Raw genomic sequence first — 17,646 nt, forward strand, 5'->3', positions numbered from 1 at the left:
CCAGGAAAGATTTTGGCCTCAGGAATTTGGGGGTTGGACTGGCCTGGGAGCCTGGCCCAGGAAAGATGCTGGTCTAGGCCAGCTGGTGGCCATGCCACCCAGAGATGCAAAGGCAGATCGGGCGGGAAGAGGCCCCAAGGACTCCTGGGAACTGCACTGAGGAGCTGTATTGGTCCAGGAGAGAGGCCTGCGTGTAGGAGAGCGGCCTGTGGAGGGTGGTGCAGGCCCAGGGAAGCAGAGGGAGGAAGGCAATGTAAATTTCAAGGTGAATGCATACATACATCTGCTTTTGTTTTGGGGTAATTCATAAATAGTTTGTTCTAAATTATAGTCATTCACGTGAGCGTTTTTTTTTTTTTTTTTTTTTTTTTTTTTTTTTTTTTTTTAAAAAAAAAAAAAAAAAAGAGGACGATAAATCTTTCACTGTGATATCCTGTAGCCCCACTTGGCCAGGAATTCTCTGTAGACCAAGCTAACCTTAATCTCACAGAGATCCACCCACCTCCAGAGGGTTGGTATTAAGGGCACCAGGTGTGGCAACACTGGGCTTTTCTTAAACCAATATGAACTCTTACTGAAGATGTATCAATTAGCAATTTTTCACCCAAGGATGAATTTCAGGTTTCATTTAAGCACTGACCTTTGCTATGGTTTTAAAGCTATGATTCCATTTCTAGAACAGCAGTTGGAGCCTTAGTTTTTTCATAAACAACAAGCCCAATTTACCTGGGGATATTACCTCACTTATATGCAGTTTAGTTTAGTTTTCCCTAGGATTTGAACGCAGTGTTTGTTGATATAATAAAGGTAGCTAAGTATATACTACCACAATATCAGCTGACTTTGACTGATGTAAACTTCCTTTACTTTTTGTGTGACTTCCACTCTAGTTTCTATGGAACCTTTGTTTTTGGTATAAACTTGGCTTCATGGTTCATAGTCACCAGAACTGCTCAAGTTCATATTAGAGGTGACTTTACTCTTGAATTTTCCATTAGCTAATAGTTTTTGGGCCATCAGAAAATGCCACAGAAAAATGGCAGACTAAGAACATTTACTAATTCTGTTTCCTCCAAATAAAATCACAGTAAAAAGACATAAAAGATGCAGAGACCCTGTGAGACACAGGGCCTCTGACAACCCATGAGCCGCTGTGAGTAGACACTTAGCCCAGGAGGTCCAACTCTGCACATAATTGACATGTTCAGAAAAAGTTGTAATGAAGAAGTTAAGAAATAACATACACACCAGGTATGGTAGAGCATGCCTTTAAATCCCAGCTCTCGGGGGGCAGAGGTAGATGGATCAAGGCCTGGTCTACATTGTGACTTGCAGGTGAGCTGGGACTAGGGAGACCCTGTCAAAACCAACAACAACAACAACAACAAACAACAAGAAACAACAACATCAACAAGAAACAACAACATCAACAAGAAACAACAAAACCCAGAAATACATATTTTTTTCCCTGAGCTTTAATTAAAGACAATGATTTTCAAGTTTGAAAGGGCCTTTTGAGTTACCAGTGAAACTTGTACCCCTCCCTCCATCAGTATAAAAATGACTAAATTTCAGAATTTAGGGAGAAAGATGAAGGTTTTAGGATTCCAAAAAAAAGAGAAAGGCTGCTTTATTCAAATGACTGAGAATAGACTGATTTCTGGCTTTCAGCAGCATTGACACAGAAGAGCAAGGACTTCAAAAATTTGTGCTGAAATAATGTCCATTTTGGGGCCTAGAGAGATGGCTCAGCAGTTAAGAGCACTTGCTGTTCTTCTAGAAAACCTAAGTTTAGTTCCCAACACCCACATCAGGCAGCTCACAACTGCCTATAACTCCCACTCCTAGGGATCCAATGCCCTCCTCTAACATCCTTGTGTACCCACACACACGGCATTCACTCACACAGAGGCACACACAGACACATAATAAAAATAATAAAAACAAATCTTAAAGCCTTTTTCCTGGGGCTGGAGAGACGGCTCGGTGGTTAAGAGCACTAACTGCTCTTGCAGAGGACCTGAGTTCGATTCCCTGCACCCACATGGCGGCTACAAACTGTCCTTAACTCCAGTTCCAACAGAATCCGAAACCGTCTTCTGACCTCCGTGGCATTGCATGACACGGGTGCACTCACATACATGCAGGCAATACACTCATATGCTTAAAATAAAAATAATAAAATATTAAAAAACTTTTTCTTTATATAATTTAAAGGCAAGTGAAATCAATCCTGAATCAAGGTAGACAAACATTTTTATTCATGTAAATCTTCTGAAATTTGCATTTTCATATTCTTCCTCAAGAGGTTCCTGAAATATTTGTTTTGTTAACACAGGTAAAAAGTTGTAAGAGAGAAACTGGGGAGCCAGAGGGAAGGGTCTTAGGCAGGAGGAAGGTGAAGAGGATGTGTAGGGTGGTGCTGAGTTTGGATCTGGGATGGGAGCTGAACAGCTGTGTAGGTTAGATGGAACTTGGGGATCAGAGAGAGGTCTTCAGTGAGAGGATCTGATGGAATGATTGTAAAACAGGAAGTGTTTGCATGCATCAGGAGATTTGCACTTCTGGTGGAGAATAAATACACAGAAAACGATTCACAGAAAACGATTCACAGAAAACGCAAGAATTAAGAAGAAGACGATCATCAAAAAAGATGAAAGAGGGGCTGGAGAGATGGCTCAGTGATTAAGAGCACTGACTGCTCTTGCAGAGGACCCAGGTTCGATTCCCAGCACCCACATGGCAGCTATGAACCATCCAGGGGACTCTGAAGCCCTCTTCTGAACTCCACGGCATTGCATGACACGGGTGAACTCACATACATGCCGGCTATACACTTGTACGCATAAAATAAAAATAAATTAAATATTAAAAAATATGAAAGATTATACATGGAAGAAAACAGAGTTAGTGCATTATGCCTGACATTTCCATAGAAAAGTCAACACTGAATTTTTCTACTTCTTCTGACAAAAATCTAACAAATTTTCAAAGGTTTCTAATTACACCTGACATAGTTTCTTTTTAATTTTGTCTGATGGAGTTTGGGTCTGTCTGTCATTTGCTCTCTGCGGTCCAGAGTTGCACTTCTGCTCCATCCTCACCTGCTGTGATTCGCTACCACTGAGGCTGTTGTCAGGCACTGCTGGGGTGGTGGACCGTGCTATCCTGCCCTTGCTCTTTCCTCCAAGGCTGACTCAGCTCCAGCGTCAAGGCCTGTCCAGTGTGGCTCCTCCAACCCAATGCCCTGCCCTTCGCAGCCCCAGGACGCCACCTGCATAGTCTGTCTGCTTGTCTCTAGGTACTATGCACAATACTCTGGATGTCTCTCTTGTGTATATTTGAAAAATCCTCATCCTTGGTTAAGTCACTTTTTGAGGGAGTGTTGCCTTCAGATCTGGTCCTTGCATAAGTCTCTTGAATTACATACTCTGCTGTTCTTACATTACCTATAATGTAGTCTTTCAAAAAAAAAAAAAGAAAAGATTTATTTTTATTTCATTTGTCTGCTTCTCTGTATGTATATACCATGTGTGTGCATGCTCATAGAGACCAGAAGAGGGTGTCAATTCCTTGGAGCTGGAGTTATAGGCAGTTATGAACTGCCTGACATGGGTGCTGGGAACTGAGCTCAGATCCTGTAGAGGAAGGAAGTGCTCTTAATGAGCCATCTCTCTAGCCCTGCACTATTTGCTTAACCAGCCATGCTCCTGCCCTGCATTCTTTCTAAGATAAGAAAGTTTTCAAGGAAGCTATTTTTAGCCCCAGGTCTTCCCTGAATTGAGGAAAGTGCCAGAGATTTGTCTTCTCAATAGGAAGATAGGCTGGGCTATTTTTATACCCAGTCAGAGTTAGATGATTAGAATTGGCTTTTTGACCTTGCTTTGTTTTGTCTTTGTCATTTTGGTTTCATTAAAATTATTATTGTTATTATTATTATTGGTGTGTATGATGTGGGGGAGGCACATGTGTGCTGTGGCAGGTGTGTGGAGGTCATAAGGCAACTTTCAGTTGTCCATTGGTTTTCTCCTTCCACCATGGGCTCTGAGGAGCAAACTGAGGTCATCAGACTTGCCTGGAAAGAAAGCACTTTTACCTGCTGAGCCATCTTCCTGGCCCCACATTGATTTCAATAGCATATCGGGCTCTGAGGAGCAAACTGAGGACATCAGACTTGCCTGGAAAGAAAGCATTTTTACCTGCTGAGCCATCTTCCTGGCCCCACATTGATTTCAATAGCATATGAAGATACCTTATTCCCAGAGATAAATGAAAAAATTATATTTCCAAAGGAGGGCATTTTTGTCTTTGCCAACAAAATGTTGAAAGTAATTTGAGTAAGGAACAGTTAGCATAATTTGGAAGTTTTACCTTTTCTATTGCTCACGAACATCCCTGGACGTCCATAGTTACAGGTGGTGGTCTTGACACACTCTGATACCTAAAGAAGTATGTAAAGTTTCTAATATAGCAGGTACCTGCCCCATGTAGCCATCATGCCTGCAACTGGACCTGTAAAGTCATGTGTTGCTAACAAGAGACAAATGCTAGTGGTGAAAATTCCTTGGTAGGACAGTACCTGTTCTTTCATGGAAATATTCAGCATCTGAGTAGGGTAACAGGCAGGAAATTAAGTTGAAATATGAAAGAGCGTCTTATTTTGCTTGTCTTTTTCCAGGACTGAGTATTGAACTCAGGACTACTTTACACATTCTACACAAATGCTCTACAACTGAGCTACATGCCCTGCCTAGACAAAACATCTTTTTATGCAATATATGAGAAATAATTTTTGGTGATGCATGCATCTGGATTAGAATACTCTAGAAAGCTTTACTAATAAGCTTTTAAAAAGCTGGAATTTTACTTCTTTGAAAAACGAAGTTGCCTGTGGCCTAGTAATGTTTTAAATTGAAATAACCTTCAGGGAATATTTATAATTTAGAAAAGTGGTAAGAAATCAGAACATCAGTTGCTTAAAGGTGACATGTCCCGCCTGGTAGGTTGTAGTAACTGGCAAAAATATGTTGTTCAAGCCAGGTGACATAGCTCATGCTTGTCATCCCAGCAGCTGGGAAGCTGTAACAGGAGGATCACCACAAGTTTCACATCAACCTACACAACATACCAAATTCCAGGCCAGCCTGGGCTACAAAATGAGACCCTGTCTCAGAAGAAATATCACTGTTTACTTTGTAAAATACTGATTGTTGTACGGAGCTATGTGGAAAATGCAGAGTGAATTACCTATTATTTATGGCTGATGTCCTTTGCTGTAATTAATGCAGAGGAGGCAATCATGTGGTAACAGATAGTTAAATATTAAATGTTATTTTTCATCTGTGGGCTAGAACTCTTCTACCTGTGCCTACAATGCCCCATGACTTACTCTGATAGAAGCCATTTAACACATCAGAGTGAGACAGGAATTCAGATGTGTCAGTTTCATTAAAAAAATTCTTAGAGTGCATTGCTCTGCCTTCCCGCAATCCCCAGTTATGTCAGCCAGGCCCCAATGGCTCTCTATTTGTTTGCCTTTGTTTAAGAAAGATGTTGAACTGTAAAGATTTAGCATATGTCTCTGCCATGGAGGAAGGAAATCTAACAATGAAAATGTGTCACGAGGTCCTCAGTGGCTTTTGGTGCATGCTGCTCAATGACCTGGAGGTCAACACAGGGTCTCTCCAGGAGGTTTCATAGACGGTCAGCGAATGCTAGTCCTCAAGGCTGATTTACACAAAGAGATTCAAAATGTTAGCGATTTCAAAAACATTACTGGGGCATGGGGCAGGATGATTGGCATAATTTTTCTCTACTTCTCAGTCCAAAGTGTTACTCTTTGAAATGTGTTCAGGTGAGAAATGAGCTGTGGAAAAGTCCTTCCTTGTTCTCCTGGGAGAAGATGCCCACTGTGAATATCTTGCCTCTTCTAAGAATCTGAACACAAGAAGCCCTCACTTCTGGGAAGAGTTGAAGTTCTCAGATGATGTGACCTTCTTAAAATTCTACTCATCCTGTGGCGGCCCTCGCGAGGTCCTTTGTGCAGGGCTGGGTCTTGCCCATGCTCTCATTCTCCTCACTGTCTTTTGAAAATTGGTATTCCATGCCCAGTACAGAACTGAACTGTAGCTCTGCTCTTTTCTGAAACGCTTGCAATAGGACTTTCCCAGGAGAGAAATAATTGAGTTTCTGGCCAATGGAATCTAAGCCCCTTTATGCATTTCTATTGGTTCAACTTCATTTATAAAGACAAAGACTAAATAGATAAACGGGGGAGATTAGCTCAGTCTCTCATATTGAAGACTTCCAAATAATTACTGAAGACCCTACCTTCTCAGGCAGTAGAGGTCTGTCTTCCAGAGCTACAAGGGATAACGTTTCTGCTGTTTGGCTGCATGGAGGGACTCCTCAAGAGCCTTGCAGTGGGAGGAAGGGAACCCAGACAGTGGCTGTGGGGACCACGAACAACTGTGAGTCAGGCTAACATCAGGTATCCTTGATGCAGTGAAATGAGGTTAGCATGTTAGAACTCTGTGTTCCTCCTCTTTAAATATGTCACTTCAGGCTAATCATGAGAAAGTCATCAGACTCTACTTGAAGGACACCATACAGAATGTCAGATATAGAACTCACAAAACAATCAAGGTCATTGTGATGCAGGGAACTGTGCCCTCCCACCCCCAAGATATGTTCCCATCCTACTCTCTCTACCTACATGTGTGATGTCATTTGGATAGGTGCTTTATAACTGTCACCCTAAAAGATGAGGGAAACGTGGACACAGACACACTTTGGGAGAAGAGTGTGTGTGGATGAAGGCTGAGATCACAGAGATGTATCTGTCCACCAGGCAGGAAGTGAATGCTTGCGTGGGAAGCCTTCTCAGAGCGGTGAGAGAAAGTTCCACCTGCATGCACTTTGGTTTTCAATTGCTGCCTTCCAGGGCAGTGAGGAATACACTTCTATCTTTCTAAGGCAGTTTGTAATAAGTTGCTTCTGGAAGACCTAGGAATCTAATAGTTTCCAGAAGCCAAGGAACCGGGGGTAATGTTCTCAGTCCAGAGGAGTTGAGAGAAACAAGAGGACCAGTTGTAATCAAATACCGTGACGATGATACTGTAACAGAGACACTAGGTAAACAGCAGAATGAAGTGTTGCTTCAGTGAACAGTGAAATCTTGGTATTGGTGCATTGGTTCTTTTTGTTTTTATTTTATGTGTAAGAGTATATTGCCTGCATGTAGTTAAAACTGTACACATTGATGATAAACCTCCTTAATTATAACTTCTACTATGAGACGTAAATTGAGTTGAAATCTAGGCATAGATACTTCAGGACCTTCTGCCAGATCCAAGCACTTCAATAAGTATGTGGCATTTTCTGAGAGAGCAAGGCTTCAGAAGTGCACAGGACCTCCCAGCTTCCCGGTCACAAGGTTGGGTGGGTGGTTCTGTGTGATGCTGAGCCTGGACTGCATCCTCATTCATCATTCTGAAAATTGACGAGTGAGAATGAAGATGAGGAAGTCAAAATTCCATTTATTTATATTTAAGACACAACTTTCTGCCCAGAATTTAGCCTGATTGTAGCCTCATCTATTTCTTCTTATAGTGATTTTTCACATATCCTACTTCCTTTCCTTTAAATATTGTAGTATTTCCCTTCTTTGATGTGCTAATTTAGATTGCACATGTATTACTTATATCTTTGTAATTACGAAAGGACGTTTCTTTATGTGGAGAACAAGAAAAACTAACTATGACCAGAAAAGTTTTCATGAGGGAATTGAGGCTCTTATTTTATTTTAAAAATATTTTATTTATTTTTACATTTTATGTGTATGAATATATTGTCTGTCTGCATGTGTGTAAGTGCACCCATGTCGTGCAATGCCCATGGAGGTCAGATGAGGCCCTTGGATTCCCCTGGAGCTAGAGTTACAGACAGTTGTTAGCCACCATGTGGGCCCTGGAAATTGAACCTGGGTACTCTGCAAGAGCATCCAGTGCTCTTAACTGCTGAGCCATCTCTCCAGCCCCTGAAGCTTTTATTTTAAATCAGATAGTTGGGTGTAGCATACACTTTTAGTAGAAGGAAATAGTTAACTGGTATAATTAACTGCATTTGGGAGTCTTTAACATGATAAACATTATGGCAATAAAAACACCTATTGTTTGAAAAAAGTTGATTTCTCCCTCTCAAATTATTTATAGGGGCGATCTTAGGCATTAATTGGGCACATCCTTGAAAGCCTAGAGGAAAGACAAAACACTGATAATTGTTTCCTTTGGGAGGTGTGTACTCCAAAGGCTGTGATTAGATATATGAAAGCCTGCATGTGGAATGCCACCTGATCACAGTGACAAGTGAAACTACAGTGGCCCAGCGAGAGTTCCTATATTTGAAACTGAGTTTAGCAAATTGACATTTTCTATTCCCTTCCCCAATGTTCTCTTATTCTGACAGATCGCTCTTTTAGAACAGAACACAAACCACACATTTATTCGATTCTTATGAAGATCCAAACACAGCGAGAGGAGGTGCTGTGGCTCCTGTTTCTCATTAATACCAGCTGCTGTGATTTTGAAATGCAAACCAGATCAAAATCAGTGCAAGCCCCAGGGGTTTAATTTATATTCTGAATGAACCAGCCTGTTGTGAAAGAACATTTCTTCTTCCTTTTTTTTCTTTTTAAAAGAAAACTTTTTGAAGAAACTTGTATTTGCCCCATTTGATGTTTCCACCAGCCCTGTGAACTAGGCAGATGAAGAATCATCTTTGTTTTATGACAAAATTGAGACAGACACTGAATTGACTTGCCCAGGCCAGTCAGTGCCAAGAAACAGCGTTGGGATTCAGTCTTCTGTGAATGGCAGCATCCCAACCCCATTAGCTCTAGACCAACAGTGCCAGTCCCAATTCTAGAATGTAACAACATTCTAGTACCCTATGAGCTCTTATATATTGGGAGATAGCAAGGACTTTTATAAATTGCTGTTAAATCACAGCTTGAAATTTGCCCTGGTGGGAATATTCCTCCCATGAAAATGAAAATGACCACCTAAAATAGGGTCACTCTTTACCCGGGACTCACCATATCCACCTATTTTCCCCTCCCCAGTGTTGGGGTCACAGACATAGACCACCATTTCTACAAGTGTTGTGAGGATTGAACTCGGGACCCTATGCTTGCTGTGTAAACACTTTATGAATTAAACCATCTCCTGAGCCATTTGAAGAGGTGACTATTTCTTTGTTCTGGTGGGGAGAGAAGTCTGCTCTGCCCTTTAGTTCTTGGATGAGATTTTTGTCTGGGTCTTGGAACTGGATTAATGCACGGGCTGATAAATAAGAGGAAATCTAGGCATTTTTATTAGTTGTAAGATACATGAGGATCTTACAAGCGAGTTACGTCTGAAGAAATGACCCAAGCATGATGCTCTTCTACAGTTCAGGCAGGTAGCAGGGCTGGGGAAGTAAACTGTGGAGAAGTTGCTGAGCAACATATGGGGAGGGGGACGGTGGGAGCTAGTGGAAGGTCACGGCCCCTTCCCAGTTGTTCACTTAGGTTCACTGTAATCCCATTTGGCAGTCTCTGTGGTCAAGGTTATTTTCCAGCTTTGGTGTGTAAAGGACACTCCTCCCAAAAGAACCACTGTGGTCTACTTACTGCATCTAGGAAAATGCAGGTCACATGGTCCTTTCTGCTTGTGAACCAGTGTAACCATTTGGCCTGCTTTGGGATACTGCATCTCTTAACTTCCTCAGTTCCTTAATCCAGAAATTTGCCTTTAAGTAGTAGATAAATGTGAAAACGCTCTCAGGAGAGCTTGAATTAATTATAGTGTTTTGAAGATCTTTATGAATTCTGCCCATTGTTTAAGAGCAATGTCAACTACCAGACTGCGTGACTTTTCTTCCTCTAAAAGTCTACTGGATTTCTAATAGAGCCCTATACATTGGAGCTTAATTACTATTTGTTCTATAGAAACTAATTTTCTTTTTAAGACTACACTATGGTCTTTGAAAAGAGGGACTGGGCCTCTTTGTCTTCTTTCTGGCTTTGAACAACTGTTTAATGAACACCTATTGAATACCCAATGTCTTCTCAGTGTTTGAACAACAGCAGACTCAAACAAAAGTCCTCGCCCTTTGAGAACTAATAGTCCAGTGAAGTCAGGAATGAACTAACAAATGTGAAGCTACATTTGTTGTAAGAACTTTGAAGGTTTGTTTGTAGTTGGGGTAGTATCTGATAGTGTGGTTTTATTTATTCAGGAAGGTCAGTAAAGGCTTCCCTGGGGACAGTAGTGATTGATTAAAAAGAGATCGAAAGAGCCAGGAAGAATGAACTGGAAATTACCAGGTCTTGAATATCATTTCTTTAATGCCTTTTCAATCTAAATTGTTTCCTTCTTATATCCCCTATGTATACCCTTAACATTAGGAATGTTCTCTTCCTTATAGTAACTGCAGTTTATAACTATATATCTATTCGCAGAGTTTCTGTTTTTATCACCAAACTATTGGCTCTGTAGCTGAGACCATATCTAATTTGTTCACCGCAGGAGTCCCAATAGCTATCTTAGTACCTGTCAAGGAGTCATCACTCAGTAATTGCATGCTCCTACCCAACTTGGCCCTTGTATTATAGTAAAGCTGAGGTATATCCACCTTGACAGTTCAAAGGGAGTAACAATATAAATGAAAGGACATACATAGAAAAAGAAAACAGTTCAGAATGGTTTAGTGTCATTGAACCAAGGGATGACTAAATATCCAGAACTGTACATCAATCAGGCAGAGCAATGCTTTCATCTTTATGAATAGAAAAGAAAGATCATTCTATTCAAAATGAGAAAGTTTATTTATTTTTAGTCATGTTATTTGAAGGAAAATGTTAAGAATCATTTATTATTATGGGGGGATGCACATGGCACAGTACATATGTGGAGGTAGAGGACAACTTTTGGAAATCTGTTTTCTCTCCTTCCACCATGGATTCCAGGAATAGAATTCAGGTTGTCAGGCTTCACACAGCAAGCGTTTTGGTTTTTTTTTTTTTTTTTGCCTGCTGAGCCATCTCACTAAGCCCATTTGAAGGAAATTTGTTCCATTGGTAAAGTGCAATTAAAAATAATTTCCGAACTTTAATACTTGGTGTTGATTTTGACAATTATCTGCTAAGAAAGAAAGAAATGTTTAAGTGAATATGCTCTTGAGAAAACGATGCATCAAAGTGTGTGTAGGATGTTGTTAAATGTGCTGGGAAGGAAGAAGGAATAAGAGGACAGCTACATAGAAGATAAAAAGATGGACAGACAATGAAGAGGCTGTTGTTTGAATGGAGGTGAAGCCAATGAGGTTTGGGGTGCTGGGAATCAAACTCAGGGCCTCACACATGCTAAACACGAGCTCTTCAGCATACCTTTAAAGAATTCAGCTTGCCTTTTGGTGCTTTTCTGTATTTTAAGTTTTTCATTAAATGAAGTCTACGTCACGTTCACACTGAAGTGATAGGATAACATCTTACAAAGTTACAGTCAATAAAGAGTGTGGGTAGAATATAGTCTTATTCCTGAATACTTAGAATTTTTCTTTAACTTGCCTAAATTTGTTCTCAGTGTGCCTATGTTAGTGTGAAGGCCAGCTGGATCTCTGTTTATGTGTCCATGACATGAGTTCCTGAGTTCTTTGAGGGTGGAAACCTTTGTGTTTGCCTTTCTAGTATCACTCCCGGCAGTAAAGCATGTTTGTTGAATGAGTAACTTCTGAAACTGAGATGTCCTGACCGTTTATTGTCTCTGACCTATGCACCTTTCTTCTTTCAGAACATAGAGTGAGAACCGTAATGAACGGTCATATTTCTAACCATCCCAGTGGGTATGGAATCTACCCATCGCAAATGAAGTAAGTTGAAAGGTTTCTGTGTATTTGGAGGGAGGGATATGATTTGGTGGTGTTTATTTAAAAGACAGGATCTTACTGTGTATGTAACACAGGCCTGGAACTTGCTCTGTTGTCTGAACTGATCTCAAGCTCACAATCCACTTGCCTGGACCTCCCAAGGGATGATATTTTAAGCATGTCCACCATATCCGGCTAGTTCTTAACATATTTTTATTAAAGTTATTTATTTATTTTATTTTAGGTGTATGAATGTTTTTCTGGCATGTATGTAAGCATGCCTATATTGTACAGTGCCGCAGAGGCCAGAGAAGGTATTGAATCCCTTGGAGCTGGAGTTACAGACAGTTGTTAGGCACCAATAGTTTGGTGCTGGGAATCAAACTTGAATCCTCTGCAAGAGCAGTCATCTTAACCACTGAGCCATCTCTCCTCTAGTTCTTAACATAGTTTTAATGAAAAGATTAGTTATATTTCTTTGTACAGTCCATTCCTTATTCATTCATAAGTAGTCTCCTTTTTAATTATTAACCCATGATATCATTAAAAGCTTACTGTATGTATCTGGTACAAATGAGACAGCTGAGTAAACACCAGCCCCCAGCTGCAGGCATACTGTCACATAGTGGGAAGATATCTCAGTCTGGAACTTTATGTTTTATTGCTTTTTGCAATCAAAAGCATAGTGTACTGAAGGGCTTTGGATGTCCCTGGAGCATTCTGTGGTTATTCGTAAGACAACTGAAGAGTGTTCAGTGATCCTTCAGCCACTAATCTAGATATTTACCATTGTGCACAGCAATTTCATAAAAAAATCAGGTGAATAGAACCATCCCCAAAGCTCCTGGTATAACCTGAAACCACAGCCTTGGACTGAGTGGCTGCTGTCTTCTGAAGCTTTCAGAGGTGTGGTCTGTGTTCCCTCACCCTTCCATGGAAAAGCTTTCAATCTGTAAATTTCTGCAGTTATTCATCCATCCTAGGTGTGCCTCATTGAGTGAATATTCCCCTCCCTCCCTCCCTCCCTCTACCCCTTCCTCTCATCCTTCCTTTCTTTTTCTCTTCTTTTTTTGAGATAGGGTCTCATTGTTTATCCTTGGCTGACCTAGAACTCACTATGTAGACTCAATTAGCTTCAAACTCACACAGATTTGCTTGCCTCAGCCTAGTTATATGATAAAGCAGGTCAAATGTGCTGATAAAATGTTATTTAGGTTAACTATATACTATTTGTAAAAATACTGTTTATTCTATGATAGCTTCTACCATTGAGAGGCTGTTGTAACTGTGTTACCACTCAGAACTTGACTGAGTAGGGAAAGTTATATTCTACTAAGGTGGCTGGTGGCCAGCACTGGTGAGTTCTCTTGGCTGGAGTTCGGACTTGGCCTTGAGAGGACCTGAGACTTAACAGTAACCACAGTTGTCCTTGGCAATTTCTGTTTATTCACCACTCCCCAGAGCTGGATCTTGTTCCTGTTGTCAAACTCAGTCAGTATAAACTCGGTATGTTTTTTAAAAAAATACCTTGTGATTATGGTACATTGACATTTTCTATTTCTCACTATGCATTTTTATGACCCTTGCTGGACTTTAACTTGACAATGACTTATTATATTATTATTATTATATTATTATTATTTATTATTATCACAGTGGCTACGGATCTTCACCTGCATTTTCCCAGATGGACAGAGATCACAGTGCAAAAACAAGTGCAAAGGCCCTTTATGGTACGTTGGTCTATTTGATAGGCTGATTCTGTGCCTAACCACTTCTTACAGCTTGATTTTCAGTGCCATGGTTCAAACTCATACTGTGCTTTTATGGTTTGAAATGCAGCAGCGCTGCCTAGATATTGGTTATGTTTGCATCTTCACAAAACCCACGCTGTGAACTCTGCTTCTCCCACGTGCCCCAGAACTCTAAATGAAATGAGCTGAATGCTTTCAGAGGTGCTCGGCACTGAGGTTTTTCCCATGTGTTATTTGTAATATGAGTGCTGACCTCTGTGGCCAGTGCATCTGATAATTGTGGGCCCACAGATAACACCTTTTCCCTCAGAGCTCTTGAATTTTCTTGAGTATGACTGAAATCTCCTCCTGATAAAATTTCTTCCTGGATTGCAAAATAATCAAGCTGTCTCTCTAATACTTCCAGTAGATTTTGTAGTTTGCCTTACATGTACATAATAATTTTTTTGAGACAGAGTCTCATGTATCTCAAGTGGCCTTGACCTGTGTGGCTGAGGGTGACCTTGAATTTCTAATCGTCTTGCTTCCTCCTCCTGAGTCCTAGGATTACAAGCACTTACCACCATGTCCAATTTATGCAGCACTGGGGATGGAACCCAGGATTTTATGCATGTTAGCAAGCAATCTACCAACTGCAACATCCCCAACAAGCCCATATAAAACTTAAGATAGCCGGGCATGGTGGCGCACGCCTTTAATCCCAGCACTCCAGAGGCAGAGACTAGCAGATCTCTGTGAGTTCAAGGCCAGCCTGGTCTACATAGTGAGTTCCAGGCCAGCTGGGGCTACAGGGAGACCCTGTCTCAAGAAGACCCCCCCCCAAACAAACTTAAGATACACTACAAGTCAACAAAAAAGAAATTGAGGACTTTGGAATTATTTCAGACATGTTTAAGAAGGTTTTTGTTTGTACAGGATCTTCATGGCCTTTGATGATTACATAACTGTCAAGAATCAGATAGCAAGGGGCTTAATAACAAAGGTTGTGGAGCACGAATTCTCATGTTCAAATGCAATTCTTCCACATAGCAGCCTAATGACCTTGGGCAATTACTTCAAGTCTTTGACCCTAAGTTCATCTTTATTATGTTGCTGTCTGATAGTGCTCACATGATAATTAAGTGATACAGTAAACTGTTTAGGAAGTGCTATGTAAGTAGAAAAGTTCTGTATATATTTTCTATTTTTTTTAATGCGCTGTAGGAAGGAATCACGTTTCTAAGTTTTGGAATTACTTGATGTTATCTAGATTTATACCTCTGTAGCTATGATGACATGTAACAATCCTAAAGTTCAGTGATACTTCTTTTTTGCGGTATTCTTAGAGAGTTGACTTTTTAATGCAAATAATATATTCATAAAATGGATTTAATATCATACATGAATATTTTTTCTTAATGGCTGTGACATTGTGACTAACATTGTTTTCAATTTTCTTTGTACCATATTGAGACATTCCTTTTTTCTTAGTAAATTAGTTCTTTAACAATTTCATACATAATATGCTCTCGTTACTTGCCCTTCAAATTCTTATCAACCCCCTACCCCCTCATCCTCCTTACAAGTACCTTTTCCAGGTTCATGACTTTTGCTTTGGTTTTGTGACCCATTTAGTTTAACCAGGACCATCTGTGTGACCACTGGATTGAAACTATCCATTGGAGCCTTATGGGGTCACTAGTGGGTACACAACTGACTCCCTCTCTCCCTGATTCTATCAGTAGCAAATAGTTCACACATTGAGCAGATCCCCTGAACCCCTTCTCCACCCATGCCTGGCTGTTGATGGACTCAGTCTTGTGTAGCTCCAGTGCAGGCATCTGTAGTTGCTTTGAGTTCCTGATTGCAATGATTGTGTCCTGCCCAGAAGATGGCATTTCTGAGCCTTTCTCTCTGTCTTCTGGCTTTCCACATTCTCCTCCCTCTTCTGCAATGTTCCCTGAGCCTTAGAGGGGGATGTTCAGGGCTCAGCACTCAGCCTTTTTTATTCTTAATACTTTGTGCGTACAGTGTTTGTGTTTTTGCGTTCACCGACATTCACTGGTTAAGGTTGAGAGTACTATTTATCTTCAGGTACGAACCATATCGAGACAGTCTTACCATGGCCTAGTTACTTGTGGCTTGTAAACATGGAGAATGCATTCAGTAGATATCTCTTTTGTATTAATGTGCACTCGTAACAGAACTAGTAATGCTAGATTCCTGACTCTAAGGGATCTTGAAGTCAACTGAAGAAATGCAGTGGAGAGTTTTTAATTTTTTTTTAAAGAATAATATAATTCCTTTGATCATTTCTAAACGGAGATCTTTAAGCCCATGAGCTTGCTAGACCATGCTTATCATTATGTCTATTTCCATGTTTTTAGTCATTTCAAAGATAAATAACAGATTATCATTGCTTATGTGCATTTTGGCGACATAGCCTAGCAGAAACAATTCCCAGACACATATGACCACCTACCCCAACTGAACCAAGAGGATAGAAAGAACTTAAATAGATATGTAATGATCAATAAGATTGAAACAGTAATAGAAAGTCTTCCAACAAAGAAGAGCCCAGGAATGTATGGATTCATTTCTGAAATCTATTGGCCCTTTAAAGGAGAACACACACCAGTGTTCCTCAAACCGAGGAACCAGAGTAGAATGGGGGGGAGTACTCTTACACTCATCTTATTAAGCTGTTATTATTCTATGATAAAACTGGATCAGAGCATAAGAAAAGTAAAACTATAGATCGATTTCCTTGGTGAACATGGCTACAAAATTTCTTGATGAAGTACTTGCAAAATAGAATTCAGAAACACAAAAAAGATCATAATCTGGGGCTGGAGAGATGGCTCAGTGGTTAAGAGCACTCGTTGCTCTTGCAGAGGACCTGGGTTTGAATCCCAGCACCCACATAGTAGTTAACCACCATCCGTAACTCTAGTTCCAGGGGAATCCAATGCCTTCTTCTGACCTCCATGGGCATTGCACGGTACACATGCACTTCAAATGAACATTCTTCAGCCATAAAGAAGACTACAAAGCTGTAGCCAGCATTTCCTGAATACGTTTCTTCCAAAATCAAAATCTAGACCAGATATCCATTCTCTGCATTCACATTTAATATAGTGTTTGAATCCATAGACAGATCAATAAGATAAGAAAAGGGAGTAAAAGAGTTGCAAGTAAGAAAGGAAAAGGTAAGTTATTCTTCCTGCAGATGATATGATCCTATCACATGACCCTAAAGAATAACCAGCAGGCCTGAGGGCTGAGATGCAGTGCAGGGAGCTCTTGCAATAGGAGCTCAGGGTTGTGGATGACCACAGGGAAATAGAGTTTTCTAGACAGATGGTCAGTTACCTATATGAACTCACAGCAGTGGTGACAGCATGCACAAGTCTTATGAAAGCTCAAACCAGACAAAATCTCAGCATGGAAATGGGGAGTTGGGTAAGAAATCCTAACCCTAGCTTAGGAACTAGTGACAGCCAATAGCTGCTGGGAGAGGGAGAATCCATCTTCTCTAAGGGTGTGATGCTGAGTAGGTTAACCAGACTCTAGTGGATGGACTCACACTGAAGGGCATCTGGGGATACAGATTTGATTTGATGGTGGTATTAACGGTAGGGGATCTAAATATGATGAAAATCTATTGTCTGAAATTTTCAAAAATTCAATAAAATGAAAAGAATTCTAGAAACAGAACACCCTAAAGACTCTGACAGAAAACTCTTAGAGCAGAATATAAAATCAACATACAAAGGGACTGGAGAGATGGCTTAGTGGTTAAGAGCACTGAATGTTCTTGCAGAAGACCCAGATTCAAATTCTAGCACCCACATGGCAGCTAACACAACCATCTGTAACTCCAGTTCCAGGGGATCCGATGCCCTCCACAGGCATTGCATGACATAGGTACACGTGCATACATGCAGGCAGTATACTCATACACATAAGAAATAAAAAAATAAACATAAAAACCTCCAGTAACTTT

The 17,646-nt window shown here is 40.5% G+C and overlaps 1 protein-coding gene across 1 annotated transcript in view; it reads left to right on the forward strand.

Annotated features, from left to right (window-relative positions):
• The window catches only part of Eps8 (epidermal growth factor receptor pathway substrate 8), a gene marked incomplete in the record, with an annotated part of 199,901 nt that overhangs the window by 114,446 nt on the left and 67,809 nt on the right, over positions 1 to 17,646 (forward strand). Inside the window, 2 exon segments of the mRNA XM_029557658.1 lie at positions 11,832 to 11,910; positions 13,564 to 13,640. Of these exon segments, the coding sequence (XP_029413518.1) occupies positions 11,852 to 11,910; positions 13,564 to 13,640 (136 nt within the window).

Source organism: Nannospalax galili, unplaced genomic scaffold (genome assembly GCF_000622305.1).
Source record: "Nannospalax galili isolate Female #2095 unplaced genomic scaffold, S.galili_v1.0 scaffold208, whole genome shotgun sequence".
Lineage (NCBI taxonomy): Eukaryota > Metazoa > Chordata > Mammalia > Rodentia > Spalacidae > Nannospalax > Nannospalax galili.